General features: G+C 38.3%; 2 protein-coding genes across 7 annotated transcripts in view; one reads left to right on the top strand and one right to left on the bottom strand.

The window, feature by feature from the left end:
* Positions 1–2668, bottom strand: part of dcst1 (DC-STAMP domain containing 1) — an 11974-nt gene extending 9306 nt beyond the window's left edge. For 2 of the 3 annotated variants that reach the window (XM_066682481.1, XM_066682483.1), the window contains exons 1-5: positions 2496–2668; positions 1398–1523; positions 1237–1311; positions 1009–1137; positions 109–248 (exon numbers count right to left, since the gene is read on the bottom strand). In XM_066682481.1, coding sequence (XP_066538578.1) covers positions 109–248; positions 1009–1137; positions 1237–1311; positions 1398–1523; positions 2496–2538 — 513 coding nt within the window. In that variant the 5' untranslated portion in view covers positions 2539–2668. The remainder of the gene's footprint in view (positions 1–108; positions 249–1008; positions 1138–1236; positions 1312–1397; positions 1524–2495) is intronic. The other variant, XM_066682482.1, reaches the window with a different exon arrangement.
* dcst2 (DC-STAMP domain containing 2) lies at positions 2669–18761 on the top strand. 4 transcript variants are annotated; one of them, XM_066682478.1, is made up of 16 exons: positions 2669–2851; positions 2925–3205; positions 3870–4040; positions 4359–4460; positions 5560–5754; positions 7042–7107; positions 7421–7634; positions 8223–8380; positions 9421–9585; positions 11143–11310; positions 12771–12871; positions 14908–15035; positions 15410–15537; positions 16213–16306; positions 17273–17452; positions 18592–18761. In XM_066682478.1, the coding sequence occupies exons 1-16, from the start codon at positions 2823–2825 to the stop codon at positions 18632–18634; spliced, it is 2223 nt and encodes a 740-aa protein (XP_066538575.1). In that variant the 5' UTR covers positions 2669–2822; the 3' UTR covers positions 18635–18761. The 4 variants fall into 4 exon arrangements, with proteins under 4 accessions (XP_066538575.1, XP_066538576.1, XP_066538574.1 ...); XM_066682477.1 differs by having other exon boundaries at positions 2671–2851; positions 14905–15035; XM_066682479.1 differs by lacking the exon at positions 9421–9585 and having other exon boundaries at positions 2670–2851; positions 14905–15035.

The raw sequence follows: 18761 nt of genomic DNA, 5'->3' as shown, positions 1-18761 counted from the left end.
AAAAAATTAAAGAAAAAAAAATCAAAAGAGTACATGGTCTTATTCAACAGTCAACCATTTTAGCAGCGAATCTTGAATATTATGACATTGAAGCACTGCTGAACTCACCATTATATCCTGCAGCACCTGAACAAAAGGCTCAGTAACTGCCCTCCACATCACCTTACTGTAGGCAATCTGCAGGTCCATGTTACAACCCATGGAGAATGCCACATCCTGGACATTATGTTGGATATTGGAGATTGGACCTAAGAGAATAAACAATGGGCAATGAGACTAACTTGTTAATCTCTTATCCACAATACTTACTATTTGGTACCTACATATACTGATATTTTAGTATTACATTGATACAAAGCATGTAGGTAGATAAGTGAGGAACTGAGATATTGACACACACATGGTTACTTCAGTACAGATCTATTCAAGCTGTTGATAAGAAGTGTAGGTGTGTACGAGTAAGAGGTGAGATTGCAAAAACTAAATACACAAATTACAATACACAATAAACTTCAGTTTGGGACCTCCAGAAGAAAACATTTCAAAACGTGACATTTCAAAACAGCTCTGGTATATGGCTGTTCTACACTAAATCAGAATCCATTACAAGACAAATGCCAAAAAATTGTGCTACATATTACATAATGATGTCTGGTATAGTCACTGTATTACAGCTGCCTGTCTCCCTCCACATAGCAGATTAGGGTTCAATTCCCTACTCTAAAGCCGTTCTTGGGCAAGACTCCTAACACTACATTTGCCTGTGCCTGTAACATGATTTAAATTGTAAGTTGCTCCGGATAAGTGTGTCTGCTAAATGCCATAAATGTTGTTGTCTCGATTTTGTAACATTGCACATTGAAGCTGGATTAAGTGGAATGAGTTTGATTAAGGTGTGTCAGACCAAGTTCATTCACACCATATCTTTGGTATTTAACAGATTTAGAAAACCGCTTATTGCATAAAGTTGGATAAGACAGGACAAGACATGTTTCATGAGGGCTTTACCTTCATAGAGTCCGTGCAGGATAAAAACCATCAGGTACGCCCGTCCACGGGAGCCGAGTGTACTAGGAAACATCAGAAGAACTGCGCAGCGAAAAAATGAAGAAAACATTCCACACAGGACACACACCGCTGTAAAAGCACAGATAGCATTACAATTACACTTAACCAGCACAGATGCAGCCTGTTGAGTTTACTTTGTTTATAGAGGAAAAATAGGAAGAGGCTTACCCACAAAAACATATCCAGCAACAACTCTGTGGAAGGTGTTCACTGAAATGTTGTGCATGAGACCAAGGAACAAAGCTATGAAAACAACATAACTTCCATTACATTTTTTAGAGTAAATGGACCAGCATGGTATAAAAATACGGATAGTTCCACGCTCTCACCTGTCCCACTCACTGCTCCAAAAACAGCACCCATTAAGAGTCTGGCCACAGGGAACTCAGACACTGGACCAAACAGGAACTTGTGGGCTACCCTGGGCAACATGAGCTCACTCACCTTCTCCAAAGCTGGTGAAAACCATAAAACATATTTAAAAAAAAAGTATATATACTTTTTTCCCCACCTTCCTGACCCTTATGCATAGCCTCACCCTTGATTCAACCCTGTTGGGCTCCTCATCAACTGCTTACAGAGGCCTCCATGTGCTGGAGCAGGTTTAAATATAGAAGCAGTTGAAACCTTACAGTGCTTTGCGTGAGCAAGAGTGGGACTGCAAAACTATAGTTTAGAGAATAAACATTTACTATGTCTAATTCTTACTTGGCACGTTGGTAGAAACAGAGACGCGCCATACATGGTGGCGTAGCAGGTAGTGTCGCAGTCACACAATTGCAGGGACCTGGAGGTTGTGGATTCAAGTCCCGCTCCGTGTGACTGTCTGTGAGGAGTTAGTGTGTTCACCCCGTGTCCGTGTGGGTTTCCTCCGGGTGCACCGGTTTCCTCCCACAGTCCAAAAACGCACGCTGGCGACTCAAAAAGTGTCCATAGGTGTGAGTGTGTGAGTGAATGTGTGTGTGTGTGTGTGTCGCCCTCCAGGGTGTGTTCCTGCCTTGCACCCAATGAAAATGACAGCTGTTTGCAGTGTCAATATTTCATGACAATCCAGACCACTAAAAAAATGTCCATTAAAATTAAGAATGTGTTTTGCAGTGATTTGTTCCATAGGCAACTATATAATTTATCCCTGGCAACAAATGACCATCTATGCGATTTATTTATTATTATTTTTGTTTTGGTAAATATCGTTTAAGCTTGAAATGGTACTGTTTATTGTATGTTATTAAAGTGTTTAATTTGTTTATTATGGTGTATTTTTTAATGTAAAAATATGATTGTGCTGATGACAATTTATCTTTTTTATATTCACTGCTAAAAGTGACAAAATAAACAGGGCTACTGAGAAGATACTACTGAGAGAGAGAGAAAAAGGAAATGGCATATATATTCTCCATTGCAAGGGATTAGTTTGTTCCACTCACTTGAATGGGGCTTTTTTCTGTGGTTCCTCCTGAGCTCCTCCATTTCTGGATTTCAAAATGTTCAGTTGATGGTTGTCAACTTTGTTCCAACTGAATCTGCTGTGAATGATGCAGCTTTGAGATCCTTCTGGAATGTTCCAAATGTTTCTAAAACAAACAAACAATAACAGAAAAACCAGTCCCTGGTAGAAACAGGGCCATCTTACACTCTACTTTTCTTGATCTATAGTCCCTGACTACTGCCTTAAATTGGGAGTTTATTCAGATTAAGAGTATTCAGATGCACTGGTATTGGTCTTGAGCACAGTGAGTCTTACAAAATCATGTATGTGCTCATCAAGGACCTTTAGAAGAAGGTAAGGCAAACAAACATCTATTGCCATGTAAAACAATGTTCAGACTGAACGGTTTGTTTCTCTGTTGCTGCAGAATGAAAACCAGGAGAATTTTTTCCAGAGCTGTTTGCAGACAGCTTTCATGGCTGCTGGGCAGCTCAGCAATGCAGCAGGCCTGGAGGAGCCTTGCAGGCTTTTTAATGGGCCTCGTTCTTGCCTTTGTGTATGGCCTAACAGTGCTGTATATTCAGAACTACAGCCTGTGGTACTGCCTTATAACAACAACCGCCATCGCCATGTTCACAGCATTTGGAATGGGGCTTTCCATCCGGGTACGAGCCAACGTTACGCTGATGCTCCCACTGCTCTGCTCCAGTAAGACTCATTAAATGTGAAAGGTCTACAAGTAAATGAGGCTTAATCTATGCTAAAGTAAATGTGTTATTACTTTTGAAAATAATTAACATATCATATAGAGCTTGCCTAAGGGTGCAATACAATCCAAAAACTCAGATTACTGAAATGTCTTAGTACACCCAACATCTATCAGCCTAGGCAATGACGTTTGTATGGCTGTTGCTTTTTGGATCCATTTGGTCCAGATTTTGAATGAAGGTGTAACATTTTTATTCTTTCTTGGAAATAACTATACAATATTTATTTCAGATGACTTTTAGATGATTAATCAATGACTGGATTCAGACTTTAAATAACTTATTTTACAACCACTGAAAATGGAGGTCCTGTATCATAATGTGACTTGTGCGTTTGCAAAATGCCTGTGTTTCTCATGTCATTTTTCCCTAAACATTAACACAATTGGTCTGCTTATAATCCAGTGTCCAAATCCCCTTTTTTAATTTCATTTTCACACAAAATATTTGATGCAGTTTTTTCAGTCTTCTACACTGCTTTCATTAAGCTTTTTACAGGGCTTGCTAAGAGTGTTTTGACACTCCTGCTATTTATATATATTAATTCAATAAACTAAACTGGCCCTTTTAATAAACCGTCTTTAATTGTGTGCTCTATACTGTAGAGGAGGGTAAAAAGTTCCTGCTCTTTCTCGTCCTCACTATGGTGGTCCAAGGCCCTCTGAGTAACACACTGGAGAACTTTGAGCGAGCAGCAGACAGTGTTGTGTGTGGAGCAGAGTTAACCCTCAACCAAACACAACTTCTCATGCAGAGAGCTGCTACTCCTCTACTGCGTAAGACCCACCCTGCAGCCCACACATACATAGCACACAGTATTACTATAATATTCACTGGACTCAAAGGGTGCAGTTTTTGATCACATGCAGCTGGTATATTCTGCTACTGTCATTCTCATTTTTCATATTTTTACATTTAATACATATTTAAATGTATCCAGAACTATAAAAAAAATCTAATCAATCCCTGGTGAAATTAGTTGCTCTAACTTCTAAAGAATCAATCAAGACTTGATGGGAGGTCACAGGTTTACACCATAGGTATGTCTATGATCTAGTGTTTCTGACAATGTACTTGTGTGTTTGTGTGTGTAGCTGTGCTGAGCAAGATAAAGGATGTCAGCAGAAATGCATTCTCACTGGCCGGTAGAGTGCACAACTTCATCACAGCACTCACAGAGTCTGTCCGTCATATCTGTGAGTGAACACTGCTACTGAAATAACACTCAAAAAGATGAACTAAAGGGTTGTTTGGCACAAATAGAAAACATGGCAACCGGGAGAATGCTGGTTTGATCCCTTTTGAAGCCAAGCCTTCCAAGGGTAAGAGTCCAAGAGAGCAAAATCTCTGGGTGGTTAAAATGGAATTGTCCCCCAAGCCTGTTGAGCTGTGTGGTGGTGTAGTATCAGACGCAGTTCATAAATAAATGGTAGCTGGTTTTACATGGGTGGTGCAGCAGGTAGTGTCGCAGTCACAGAGCTCCAGGGGCCTGGAGGTTGTGGGTTTGATTCCCGCTCCGGGTGACTGTGTGTGAGGAGTTGGTGTGTTCTCCCCGTGTCCGCGCGGGTTTCCTCCGGGTGCTCCAGTTTCCTCCCACAGTCCAAAAACACACATTGGTAGGTGGATTGGTGACTCAAAAAGTGTCCGTAGGTGTGAGTGAATGTGTGAGTGTCTGTGTTGCCCTGTGAAGGACTGGCGCCCCCTTCAGGGTGTATTCCCGCCTTGCGCCCAATGTTTCCAGGTAGGCTCTGGACCCACCGCGACCCTGAATTGGATAAGCGGTTACAGATAATGAATGAATGAATGAATGGTTTCACATGTCCCAGAGAAAGCAAGTGCTTGTCTGACTCACTGTGTAATATTGGGGCAGTCCAGTCTAATGATTGGCATTAAGGATGACAAAACTGGGTAGAAAATAATCAATCAGTCAAAACTCATTTACATCTAGTTATGCCTGCCTGTTCATTCACACGTGCATTCATTAACATTCTTCAAGATCATAAAGTGTTATTTTCTTTTAATAAAGTCTCTATATTGAAATATATATACAAACAGATATATATATATATATATATGGGCAACAATACCATACATCTTACTCAACAATAACATATTTACATTTGCATATCTTATTTTGAGATTATAAAAACCCAAAATCATGCTGGCCATCCCTTAAATGAAAATGTGTAGTGTAGTCTCATATACATTGCATGATATTTTATGTATATAATATTTGTATTTATATGTGTATATATTTGAAGTGTCCACTCTCTCTTCTCTCTGATATTTTTTCAGCTAGCACTCTGAATAATGTGCTGCACTTCCTGGCGAGTATCGGAGATGTGTGTAACGATAAGATGGGTACACCTTATAAGAAGTGTAACGCAGTGTTTGATGAAGGTCGTGCAAATTGTATGCAGCTGCTCTCCATCTTCTCTTTCCTCTGCTACACCGTGGATGGCTTCAGGCCTCTCTGTGGCCTTACGCGCGGTCAGCCTCTCCACAGCTTTGTTATTATAATCTTTGCAGTCCTGTAATTACCATCTTCACAGGAAACCTCTGACCACTGCCTGCAAACTGCTTACTGTAATGGAGTTTGTTTTATTCCCTTTTTACTTGATTATTGTAATAATTGCAGTGATCTGGTTAAAGAGTATTTAAACATACTGTATCTTTTTTTTTTTTTGCAAAGATTTTATCATCCTACATTTACAAATGTTTAATATACACAGAATTGATATTAATATTTTTTATATTTATTAATATTCATTTGTCAAAGACAAAAATCAAAGACAAAGTGTAATTACCTGAAAAGAGAAATGTTGTTACTCAGTACTTACAAACCTGAGCTGATACTTTTTCATATTTTGTACTTTTGATTTTGGAAGATTTTAATTATTATTGTTATTATTTTGTGCAAGTAACTATCCTTATACATGAGTGGTCTAAAATGAGTCCTATCTATGGATCAGAGTTTTAAGATTAAGTGGTTCATAGAAGTGTCCTAATGCTGAGACGGCTCTGTTTCCGGATCCACTCCACATTTCTCTGCCTGACCATGACTCACCCACTTCCCTCATTCCCTGTGTGTTTTCCTTTCAAATGAATTATTGTTTTATATCCGCTGTTGAGCTGGACCAGCCTGAGCAGTACAGCCGTCTCTAAATCCAAACATGACCTCACACACACACACACACACACACACACACACACACACACAGCTCAGAACAAACATTTACACTGCTGCTGCATTATACAAGTACAGATTTTGTGAGTGTGGGATACTGCTATCAAGAAAAGAAAAGAAAAGGTTGTGTGAATGTACATTTTAAAAGTGAATGAAGCTAATCACTATTTTGTAAAATTAGAATCTTCTGTGTGCACAGTAAAAAGCTTTAGATCTTACAAAGTAAAGTTACAAGAGCCAGCTTTTTACTTTAAAGCTGGTAATTCTCATTATCATTCTGAAGTATCTCATGGTTCCTTTTTGTCTAATGCTATTTTTACAAAGGCATTTTACAAGAGTATTAAAAATTCATTTTCCTCTAGGTCCAAAATGGCATTCATAAAAAAGTTTATACAAAGTTAATTTGAAAATTTAATGAAGAGAAGAGCTTTTTAAATATTCTATGAGCACATTTAAAATATGACAGAGTAAAAGTGCACAGAACCAAACTCTTTCTTATTCATTGTAGTCATTATGAAGGCTGTTAACAAGTCTTTGCATAGGGCAGTTTTTATCAGTGTTTAATATTTCTGTCACCTCTCCCCCAACAGTTGGTGAGCTCTTCTGTATTCTACCATCATACATTGGTGAACATATGAAGACTAGACTAGCTTTCCGTAAGTGCAAGACTCCCCCTCTAACAGCATTACAGATGCCCCCCCCCCCCATTTATTCACACAAATCCTTCAAAATCCCAACCCACAGCAGTGTTACAGATTGCCTTGTCTGGTATCATCCACATTTTAACACTTCCTTGTTTTTGTGCTAAGATAAGAAACAATTTACTGAAAACAGAGGATACTGTTGGAGAGCTAATTCTTAAAGATAAATTTACAAGAGCAAGAAATATTTCTATGTACATACATGAGGTTTGCACATGACATTGTCTATTAATATGAAAAGCATAAAAATTATGTGTTTCCTCTGTAGCGACTATTGCAGCATTTGATCAAATGAAGAAGGAGTTTGAGTTCAACATGTCTGCCTCTGTACACTTCCACATGGACATGAACAGGACTCAGTCACTGCAGGAAATGGCTCAGGAGATCATGGAGGAGGTGGCACAGGAGCAGGAGCGCTTCCTGGAGCTGACGGTTGTACTTGCCTATGTGGGGCTGTTTCTGCTGCTTTTCCTGTACCTACAGTGAGTCCAGCAACGGTCACAAGCTAAAAAGCTCAGTTCATTCTTACGTTGAAACATTGTGCTAAAAGATTTATTTTTTTTATTTTGCAACTGTAATTTGCATATTTGCAGATTCAAATTTTCTGTTTGTTTGTTTTCTTTGCCCCAAAAAAGAAGGTTTTAACAGGTTTTTTGTGTCTTCTGAGCAAACACTCTTCCGGGAGCTTCTGTAAAAACCTCTTACTGAAATAAGCAGTTTGTTCTTAAAGTGTTTAAAGTATTAGTATACTCAGAAAAAGTTATGACATAATATGCTCTTTTATCATAGAGCTGGATTATATGGCATAAAATAATACAAGACATTTACACAATACTAATTATGTTATGGCATTTATTTTATCTGATATGAGTTGGAATGTCTATAAAAAGAATTGTTATTCAAAACTGTGTTTATAACAAAATATTCAACTGTTAAATGCTGTTTGAATATTGTGACTGTGGTTTTTCCCTATGGACTTTAGGGTAGTGTTTATACTAATATCTATTACGTGTACAGAAAATCAGTGTGTTATATAATTTGTCATTTGTGTGTGTTGCCTTTGTGAGCAGGGCAGTCCTCTACAAATACCGCTACCTTCATGTGGATGATTTTGACAACTTCTACATAACTGAACAATTTGTGGAGATGGATCGCAGGTTCTCCAGACAGGGAAGAGCTACTGTGTTGCCACTGAGTGAGAGAGAAGAGCTTACCTACATCACACCCTGTGAGAATGAGCTTTTAAACCATGTGTGAATGCATTGATCTGAAGGTTCCCTTTCTGTTGCAATGGAAATCCACAAAAAGTATATAAAGCCAAAACTGGTAGTATGTACACTGGCAGCTAGGCCATTCATTTGAACTAAAAGCAATGGCTAGACAGTTTTTTTTTTGTATACATTATCTGAGCATTTTATATATTGATTACTATCAGGATTATTTATTTAAATATAACAAATAGGATTAAAAATTGCACTATTTCCAGCTTTAATTGTAACAATTCAACTATTTAAAAGTGAGAGAGAGAGAGAGAGGCTTACCTGCTGAATTTCCATAGTTAAGACAAGTGTAAGTAAGATTAAAAATATATTTAAGGACATTTTTAAAAATACAAACTGTCCTCAGAATTGATTTCTCTTTAGAGATAGACTATGTTTATTCTTTTTCAAGAATACGTATTTACGTTACGTTTTTTATTAAGTAAACCTTTCCCATCTAGCACACCTTAGTGGGGCCCACATGGGTTAAACATACACTAGCTGGGTGTATGATGGACATGGGCTTCGGGTGGGCTGGTAAAGGGGTGTTAGTGTGACCCAGGTGGGATGCCTCTATCAGGAAAATGTGGGCAACACTGTAAGAGTATGAGCCCTATGTTTAACCCATTCTGGTCCCATCACTGACCCTGGAGGGCATCCATACATTTAACCTGTGTACAAAGCTTGCTGGTACCCAGCTGGCCTGCACATATGGGCCTCACATGGGTGTGTTGGTTGTGGCAGAAAAAAGTACTTCTAAGAAGAATATTTCTTCTTATAAGACGCTTTTGTGAATTTTGCCTGTGGACCAATGAGGTGAAGTTTAACCTGTGTTGTTGCGGAGTGAGGATGAATGGATAAGAATAAAATAATTCTATGAGAGGTCAAAAATTTATATGCCAATAATGTGTTTGTTTCAGACTTTAGACGTAGCCAAATTAAATCAGACTTGTTTTTTTTGTGTGTGTGTGTGTGTGTGTGTGTGTGTGTGTTCTCTCTCTCAAACAAGTATGCATGCAACTGACCCCTTGTGAGCAGAGGGCTATTGTAAAAGGCCTAGTGTCCCTGTTGCAGCACATGGCTGTGGGCAGTGCGCTGATGGCCTTAGACCTGATGGTATTCTGGGTGTTTGACTTGTTGCATCATCAGGCTCTGGGAGAGATAGTGGCCAGAGGTGAGAGACTTGAGGAACTTCCATGTGCTAAATAAAGTATAGCCTGCACTGGAGTTTTAAATAATGAATCATATCACTTGTATTTTTTCAACTGTTTTTCTGCAGTGAAGGGTATTAATAAACAGTCAGGAAATTTGTCACTGTGGTGGTACCCTCAAGGGTACATATTTGTACCTTTAATTAGGGAACAATATTGTACTTTATTATAATTGTAGATTTAAATTGTGTTGTTTTCATATGCCCCATTTAATCTCCAGAACCTATATTATGTTTTTTGATATGACACAGTTCTATAATTACAAACTTTTATCTCTCCTTCTGGAGAAGAGAATGTAACCTTTAAGGAACAAAACTGGACTTTTAAACACTGTTGTATCTTTAAAGGTACATTTACACAGTTTTTACCTTTAGTGACCAATAATGTACCTCTACCATACCCTTTTTTTCTGAGAGTGTAGTGAGTTTTCCCCCTTTGCTTCAGTAATTGTCTCTACTGTTGAGAAAGTTTTAGACTAGAATATGGAACACTGCTGTGAGAATTTGATTTACACTGGCATTATGATGGATGATTGGTTCTGAATTACACATGCCACTCTACATCATCTCACAGGTATTGGATGGAGCCCTGTCAGTTCTGAAAATGGTTCCTCCATTTCCTAATGCCATGATTAGAAATGGCATCTCTCTGATTTTGTGCACTGAGCATGGTGATTTAACCTAATGCAGCTGTTCCAAATCCATTTAGTTTAATTCACCATGTTTATATGAATAACTTATAATCAAAGAAAGAAAAGTAATTCATTAATTAACAAATAAATATTTTACTTATGTACTTGTATAATGATTTTAATTCTATTATTTAAAATGTGTTACTGGATATAAGAAATAAATGAATAATTGATCCCATTTGTAAAGAATATTGCATGATTGCAATGAATTAAAAATATATAATACATATATTATATAATAAAAATGTAAATATATAATAATTAAAAATCTTTCCGTATAATAGTGAACTGAGTGGGAACTTCATAAAAGTACATAACTGACAAGCTTTTGCAAATATGTTTTGTCGAGTGTAGCTTAGTAATCACCATATGTGTCAGATGTAGACCTTGGTATAAAAACAAATTCAGCGAATGCAGTCATAAGAGATCTGCGCAGCTCATTCATTATTTAACACTTACACTGACTCAGTCATAGGAGCTGAGTCAGTCATAGGAGCATATTTAGTCTCTTACAAGCACAGAAAGAACCCTAACATTAAATTTACTTTGGTGTAGATACTAACATTTAATTTGTATGATTTATTAAGAACTAAATTCATGAATATTTATATCTATAACTTCCCTAATTTCAGGTGGCAACGTTTTGTGGAACAATGCCTTCTCTCCAGTTTCTTAGACATTTGTGATCAGAGCATAAACAGATTTAAAAATACTGCATTAGAAATGAGTGCCAGGGTGAAAAATAATCATCAGAGTGGTGCACATCTTGTTTTCTGGCCCTTGATGATTTGGAATGTGATCACCTGGACTATGGTGTGTGTTTGTCCAGCTCCTGTGGTGGTTGATGTCCAGGTGAATGGATCTGGTTATGCTTCTGACATCTTTAAGGACATTGTGGCCTCCTTCGACATTCTACAGAGAGGAAACATCACAATCCTGAGCAAGAAGTGTCTGATGGAGCCTCTAGAGCCAGACTACATATGCTACTTTTTCATAGGTACTGATTCATACAATGATTTGAGCTGCACTGCACAAAGGTTTTAATAGCTGGTTAGCCATTTTAGACGCCTTTATACCACTTCATGCTATACTTGGCTTGGAACGTTGTAACTTTAACCTCATGTGGAGCTTCTCCAGTGTCACATTAATTTTCAGAGATTTCTACAGAGATGAAACAAGCTGGGTTTGCACAATTAGCTGAACTGTAAAAAGTGAGAGCTTCGGACAGATACATGCTCGTGTACACACTATAAAGTGTTATGTGAGGACATCTAGTGGTAAGGACTGGCACAGTTTAGTTTGTATGCCATTTCATTTAGAAATCAGTAGGAAAATAATGCAGAGAAAAAGTTTAATATAATCACTGGGTATAAAAACTATATAAAAATATAGTAGCTGCTGATTAAGGATTTAAGATTTTTTAAAATAAATATTCTCTTATGGCTTACAACTGTTGTTTGTATTATTAAAATCAGCCTCTGGTCATTAATTAAATGCCTAAAAACGTCCCTCTATTCATTCATTCATTCATTCATTCATTCATTCATTATCTGTAACCGCATATCCAATTCAGGGTCACGGTGGGTCCAGAGCCTACCTGGAATCATTGGGCGTAAGGCAGGAATACACCCTGGAGGGGGCGCCAGTCCTTCACAGGGCAACACAGACACACACACACACACACACACACACGGACACTTTTGAGTCACCAATCCACCTGCATCATGTGTTTTTGGACTGTGGGAGGAAACCGGAGCACCCGGAGGAAACCCACGTGGACATGGGGAGGACAGTCACCCGGAGCGGGAATCGAACCCACAACCTCCAGGCCCCTGGAGCTGAGTGACTGCAACACTACCTGCTGCGCCACCGCCCCTCTATTCAGCAGAATTACATATTTAGAAGTGGTTTCCTAAAAAGAAAAAAACACTAATGCTTAAGGGGATTAGTTGTAACACTACACCTTTGCCCTCATTCAGTATGCACAGATCAATGAATATTCAAACAGATCCTGCCTGTATTAATCTATAGCTTGAAAGTCCTATCCCTCATGTTGACAGAATTTTCACTAGGTTCATGCGGTCAGGGACCCTGGCTGTCTGAATTCACTAATTTAAAAATGCAGCTGGAACACTGATGTTTTTAAGAGGAAATGTTGCCTGTTTTTTTGCACATCATCACTTCAAGCATATAAAACACATCAAATGGCATGTTTGTTTTCAAAGAACCTTGATTATATTTATATACACAATGTTTCAACAAAGAAAAATTTACACAGATTAACAAAGTTTGGCTGGAAGCATGTGTCAGTTTATAAAACCACACTAGAAAATCACTTATGAAATGAAATAGTCAACACTTTTATTTTTATGATGCAATTACACTCAAAGTTCCAATTTTATGGTTAAGATGGACAGCGTGACTGCGGCAGACTTTTGTCCTTGCACTTATTTACAGGTTTTCTTTATGGTCTGACCTTCTTCCTGGTGCTTGGAGGAAGTTATGCTAAACGACTTCAGAGGCTGGTGTGTGCACGTTATCACCCACAACGGGAAAAAGTAAGATAGCTGACACTGAAACATTATGAAGTTTCTTTTTATATTGATCTATATAGTTTTTCCCCTTCACAACTAAAGTATTTATTCAGGAATTCCTATGGTGTTCAGTAAAAATTTACTTTTAATCCATAACATGCCACATCCACAATTACAGTGTCATTCCTCAAAGTATGTTACACATAAAAGGTCTTTGTCCTGCTAAGTGTAAACTGTGCATGCATTTCTGGTTGTGGTGGCTTTTATGACCTTTGGTCTTTTACCAAAAACAGTCTGAAAAAGATAAGTGTGTGAGCAAGGTCAGATATCTTGCCAGTGCACTTCATGATCTTGCTGTTGTAAGTGCTGGCAAATCATGATTTAATATCAGTCTTTCATATATTATGTATATACCATGTCACGAAATTAAATCAAGGGACTTTGTTATCCCCGTTTGGCTGCGGTACTTTTGGAAATATTCAGGGACAACTCCCAAATAAATACTTGAGCATTTCTATGAGAATTACATTGCATAATGCCAAAAAGCATTACTGACATCAGGAACTGGATTGCAATTGCCACTCCATTGTATTTCAGGTGTACTGGACGGAAGTCCATCAAACTCCAGGACACAGTTCTCCTGCTCCTAAGGTTCCCTAAGGCCAAATGCTTGTTTAGACAAAATAGCTGAAATCACTAAGCACAACCATGTAGTTTTATTTTTTTTATTATTATGTATTTGGACATTATGTACAACAGATTAGCCTATAGGTCCTATACAACAAAACACCAAAAATAATACACAATAATTATAAAGGTTTACACAAATAAAGATCAGATTTGGTCAATTCTAACATTCGAATGCAACAGAAACAAGATTTTATTCCACATTCCTGTGTGTCTCTTAGGAGGAGGAGGAGCACAAATGGAATGGTAACTATTTGAAGAATGCTACACATAGTGGAGATTCTTTTCCGTGCAGCACTCCTTAGATACTGTCCCCTTCAGTACTGAACAATGACTGCTGTTATTGTATAAAACATATTTTTTTGTTTCATTTGCCTTACTCCACAACTAATAGGACAACGGATTACTCATCATTTTCTCAGTTATTGCACCAAAAGTAAATATCCAACATAGCTGACTGACTAATTCATTCAATCTCAAAGACAATCCATATAAAACATTCAATAAATTCATTAAATCCATATAAAAAGATCATTAGAGGCATTAATATATCAAATACCATCCTAAAAAACAACTCCATAATAGAGCCAAAACTCTGGTGAACATCCAGAACAGAAAGATCAGTTTCTGTCTAGAGAAGTACATAAAAAGCTTTACGATAATTAACCCATGCACGTGAAACGGAATGAGGAAAGTGATCCAAAATATTGGAGAAATTTAATGTTTGTGAATTGCTGCCAGTGAATCTGGGTCATTTTATTGATGATGTATTTACTAAACTTACAGTAAGACAGTGACCGTCACTTGTTAAGCCACTAAAGAGTTTCTCAGAGCCATAAAGCGGACTGACCAAGTCATCGGCCATCAGGAAGGACATCAAATATAAATTCAGCCAACTGAAGAGAATAATAATGAATTAGACTTCAGAATAAAGAGGGACCTGAAAATGGCAGCATTTACACAGAGGTTAACAGTAACGTAGGAATATGTTCAGGATGCAGACTTGGCATTTATATTCATGGCATTTAGCAGAAGCCCTTATCCAGAACAATCAACCCATCGTAATTATATATATTTTTAAATTTACAATTGCTGATAACTAAAAAAAGAAAAGTCTTTTAGGATTAGCTTCTGTTATTTTGAGCAAAATGCATTTTTATATCTTGGTTCATGTAAATACCTCAATTTTTGAATGGGCGACTGGTCAGAGGCTTAATGGCATATTGCAGGCCATTTCAACACCATTATTTTAAAGGCTGATATCACAATATTTTAAATATATTTTACTGGAAAACAAAAATTGATACTGTGCACTTTTGTATGTTTTAAACATATAATGTATAACATCTGTGATTTTATTGTTGTTTGAGGAGAGGCTCCTGTGGCTCCGTGGGCGTATTCTCTCTCAGCGTGGCTCTCTAGGGAAAGCCCTGCTGAGGGCGGTGGTCAAGGGCAAAGAGGACCAGAGCTCCAGCAGTGTACTGCAAACACTGACACTGCAGTAAGTCACACCCTCTGTAGTTTACAGTAGGATTAGCTAATGATTAGCCAACGCTGGAGTAACACTATGCTAATAAATCTCCTCCTAGTAAGTTATGTGATGTTAGGTGATTTACGGAGCTAAGGGCTGTTCTGCTAGATACAATTTAATGAATTACACGAACCAGAGAACTGTAACAACAATTAAAAAACACCCTATATTTGAGGAAATACTTTGTACCCTGATACTGTGCTTCTGAGACAAGAACATGTTTTAGCACTGGAAAATTGTTCATAATAACAGATCTACGAATGAGCAGATGAGATTTAAAGACCTGCAACTAATGTTTTTAAGTGCAGTGTGTTTAGTGGAACCATGTTTGGACATGTGTACAGCCTGCCTGGTGGAGCCACCATAGCCAAGTTCCTAGGAGTTTGTGATAAGTCCTGTTTGGCCTGTGGGAAAATGATGAAAAGAAAAGGAAGTCCAGATGTGTATACCTGCTCCACCTCAAACTGCACAGGTTCCACACGCAAATCATTTTTGTATTCATACATATATATGTATATATCATTTAATCTATCTCAATTGCTTGAACTAGGTTTCTCCAGCCCTGCTCCAGCAATCTTCCTCGAATTTGAGTCTAACGTTCTTTGCTGTGATATTTGAAGTGGGGTTCAATCATTAATTAATTTCCAGACCATGATCAAATTTGGAAGCAAGATGCTCTCCAGAACAAGGTTAAAGATATCTGCAGTAGATGAAAAACTGACATATATCCGGCCCTCTATATCTGTAGAATCTACCACTGGTTGATCAAAACATGTATGGAAAAAGAAAATAGCCAGAAAGTTGCTGATCAAGTGGTATGTTGTACTCTGCTGCCATTTCACAGATCCTCGTCCTCTCTATCACATTTGCTTTGTCTCAAATTGGTGCTGAACATGTCTTTTGTTTATATTTCCTATACAAATTTGTAACAATTATTCACTTATTACATATCTTAAGGAATTTAGAAATCATGTATAATATACAGGAGGATATGCATAGATTTTATGTAAATATTAGGCTAATAACTTGTGTTCACAGTACTGTATAAAAGTCTTATGTAAAATATTGTTTTGTGATTTCATGTGTGTACATACCCATTTATATATAACTATATAAATACTATACACTGTTCATTTTTTTTACTCAGGCTGTTTCTGCATGCAGTGTTTTAGATTAATGGGAAGCATTTGTGCTGTGTGTATGGGGCCCCTCACATTCCAGGAAGACTCTGAGCAGGAGTTGTAAGTTACACTTTTTTAATGAAAAGACTGACATCTAAGGAAACCTGAGGTTTGCACTAGTGGAGGTGATGGGAGGCGGGAGGTGTGTCTACAAACCTTTGTGAGAATCATAAAAAAGTGAGGAATGAGCAAGAGAGAGAAGAGTTAGGTGCATGCAAGCAACCCAACGTATTAGTCCTACCACCTATAATGTGGCTCTTTTTTGCTTCCATGTGAAGACCATCAGGTTTCTTCACAGCATGATCATATTTTGCCAGTTTCACTCAACTGTTCTCAGACAAGCAACTCTTATCACAGGATGTGAAAGTTTGGCATTTCTTACATTGCTGAGAGCACCTTTATGCTATCTAACATGTCATGGTGAGCTACCCACTGGTAGCTAACGTGTCTAGGCTAGTTAGGCCCTGTTGCTAACAAGTCAAGGCAAGCTACAAACATAAGCTAATGCCTCAAGCACTTCGGCCCTCCTGCACCTCAGGGCAGTCAGAGTAGAGCACAACTTATTGTGTGGTGCCAGCATGCATGATGGAGATTTGGAAGTATTGGAACAAGCCATTTTTCCACCCTGCCTTGGTAGAATAAGCCCTCACCAAGAGCCAGTTTCTCTTTCTCAACATTTCCAAAATAATCCCTCAAACAAGTTTTATTTCAACATAAAAATATAGGCTAGGTGGTTGGTCCCACTGAGGAAACAGGAACAAAACACAACAAAAGAACATGGGCATATAAACGTAAGTGTGTCACGGTGGCTCAACATATGTCGTTGTGACACAGCTCCAGGGTTCTCAGGTTGTGGGTTTGAACCCAGCTTTGGGTGACTGCTTGTGAGTTGTCTGTGTGGTGCGATCTCCCCGTGTCCGTGTGGGTTTCCTCTGGGTGCTCTGGTTTCCACTTGTATATCACGACATTCTTAATGTGTGTGCGAGGTGAGGGTGATTTTGTGTTTGTGATTTTACTGAATTCCAGAGATTCCAGTGATGAGGAACAGGTAAATCTGTGGGCAGCAGCAATGACATCACCACACATCAGTCAGAGCAGGGACAGGAGGAAGCTGATGTTTAAGCGCTTATCTGCTGCAACAGGAAGACCAATGACAGAAAGGATGAACACAGAAGAACAATATGATTCATGCAGAAGTGAACCCAGGTAGTACAGATTTATTAGTCACTTGAAAAGAGTGGATACTCATAGCCTACCATATCATATTACAGTAGTGTTTATTTAACATTGTTTTCACATGTGTGATAGTCAGCTAGTAATCAGTGATGGATTACTGACCAAACCTTTCAAGGTATTTTGACTGCCACAAAGTTTAGTGTTTTTGCCCTTCTCCTTTTCCATCAAGCTGCTAATGCAAGGGACGTGCATGTGGCTTGTACCGTATGATGGGGCATTTGTAATCTCTGTCATGACAAAGTGAGAAATGTGGTCCACAGGCTCATTCTTTTAGGAGAAAAGTGCACCCTCTGAGCCTATGACAAATGCCATCACAACTAAAAGAAGAGTCCATTTTAAATTTCCTTCCCTTTTCTGGGTTTCTTGGGCAAAACTCACTGACCTCCATGACGGGTGGATAGAGTCCTTACCCATGTCAGAATCTATGAGGCTACAGGTTCACTGTTAACTTCTGCAAGTAGGACTTGCCTTAGTGTGTATGGTAATGGGGGAAACTGCCCATTTTAGCCACCTCACGTGTAAGCTTGTGAGGGGTTATTCAGCCTCAGGATGATGCATTAGCTATGGGGATAGCTAGGGCTGGGCAAGTACTTAAAAAAATAACAATAACTCACCATGCTGTTAATGTTAGACCTGTGCTCAATGGGTGAAACAGGGTTGATCATCTGTGAACACTTGAGTGGGCAGACAAAATTTATCGTCAGAAAACTTATGGTCTTCACAGGAAAGAGTAACAAGAAACAATGACTTAGAAGCTGTTCCAGTTACAGGGTCATGGAAGCTCTGCTGGGCTGGCAGACTGTCAGATGTTGTACAATTGCTGATTTTATGATCAGTCATGTATAGGGCATTCCCCATAATGAGCTACAGAATTAAAGTTGAAAGAGAACACTGAATACTACATTATACATACAATAAGTTTTATCAAAGCAAAAAACTGTCATTAAAGTGAACCTATAGACAAACAGCTGTTTATATGTACACACATATATTCCCTTTCTTTTTGTGTTACTGCTATGAACCTCTGTAAGTTATTTGTCCTTTGGGGCTTTGCACAACCATGATCTGCCTTGGGTTTAGATGGTGTGTGTGTGTGTGTGTTTTGACAGAGCCGGTCAAGACCAGTCTCATTACTTCAAAGATATAGTATAAGACCTACATGACACCAACTGCCCCCGTCTACATATAACCTGGTACTTCACATACCTTTATTCTTTAGTGTCCAGTATGAAGTATCACCAGTGTGAACAGCCCACCTGACCATAATTTTCTTCATTAA

This window comes from Hoplias malabaricus, chromosome 10 (genome assembly GCF_029633855.1).
Source record: "Hoplias malabaricus isolate fHopMal1 chromosome 10, fHopMal1.hap1, whole genome shotgun sequence".
NCBI lineage: Eukaryota > Metazoa > Chordata > Actinopteri > Characiformes > Erythrinidae > Hoplias > Hoplias malabaricus.
Note: the sequence above shows the minus strand (reverse complement) of the source record. Positions and strands in the feature narration are given on the sequence as shown.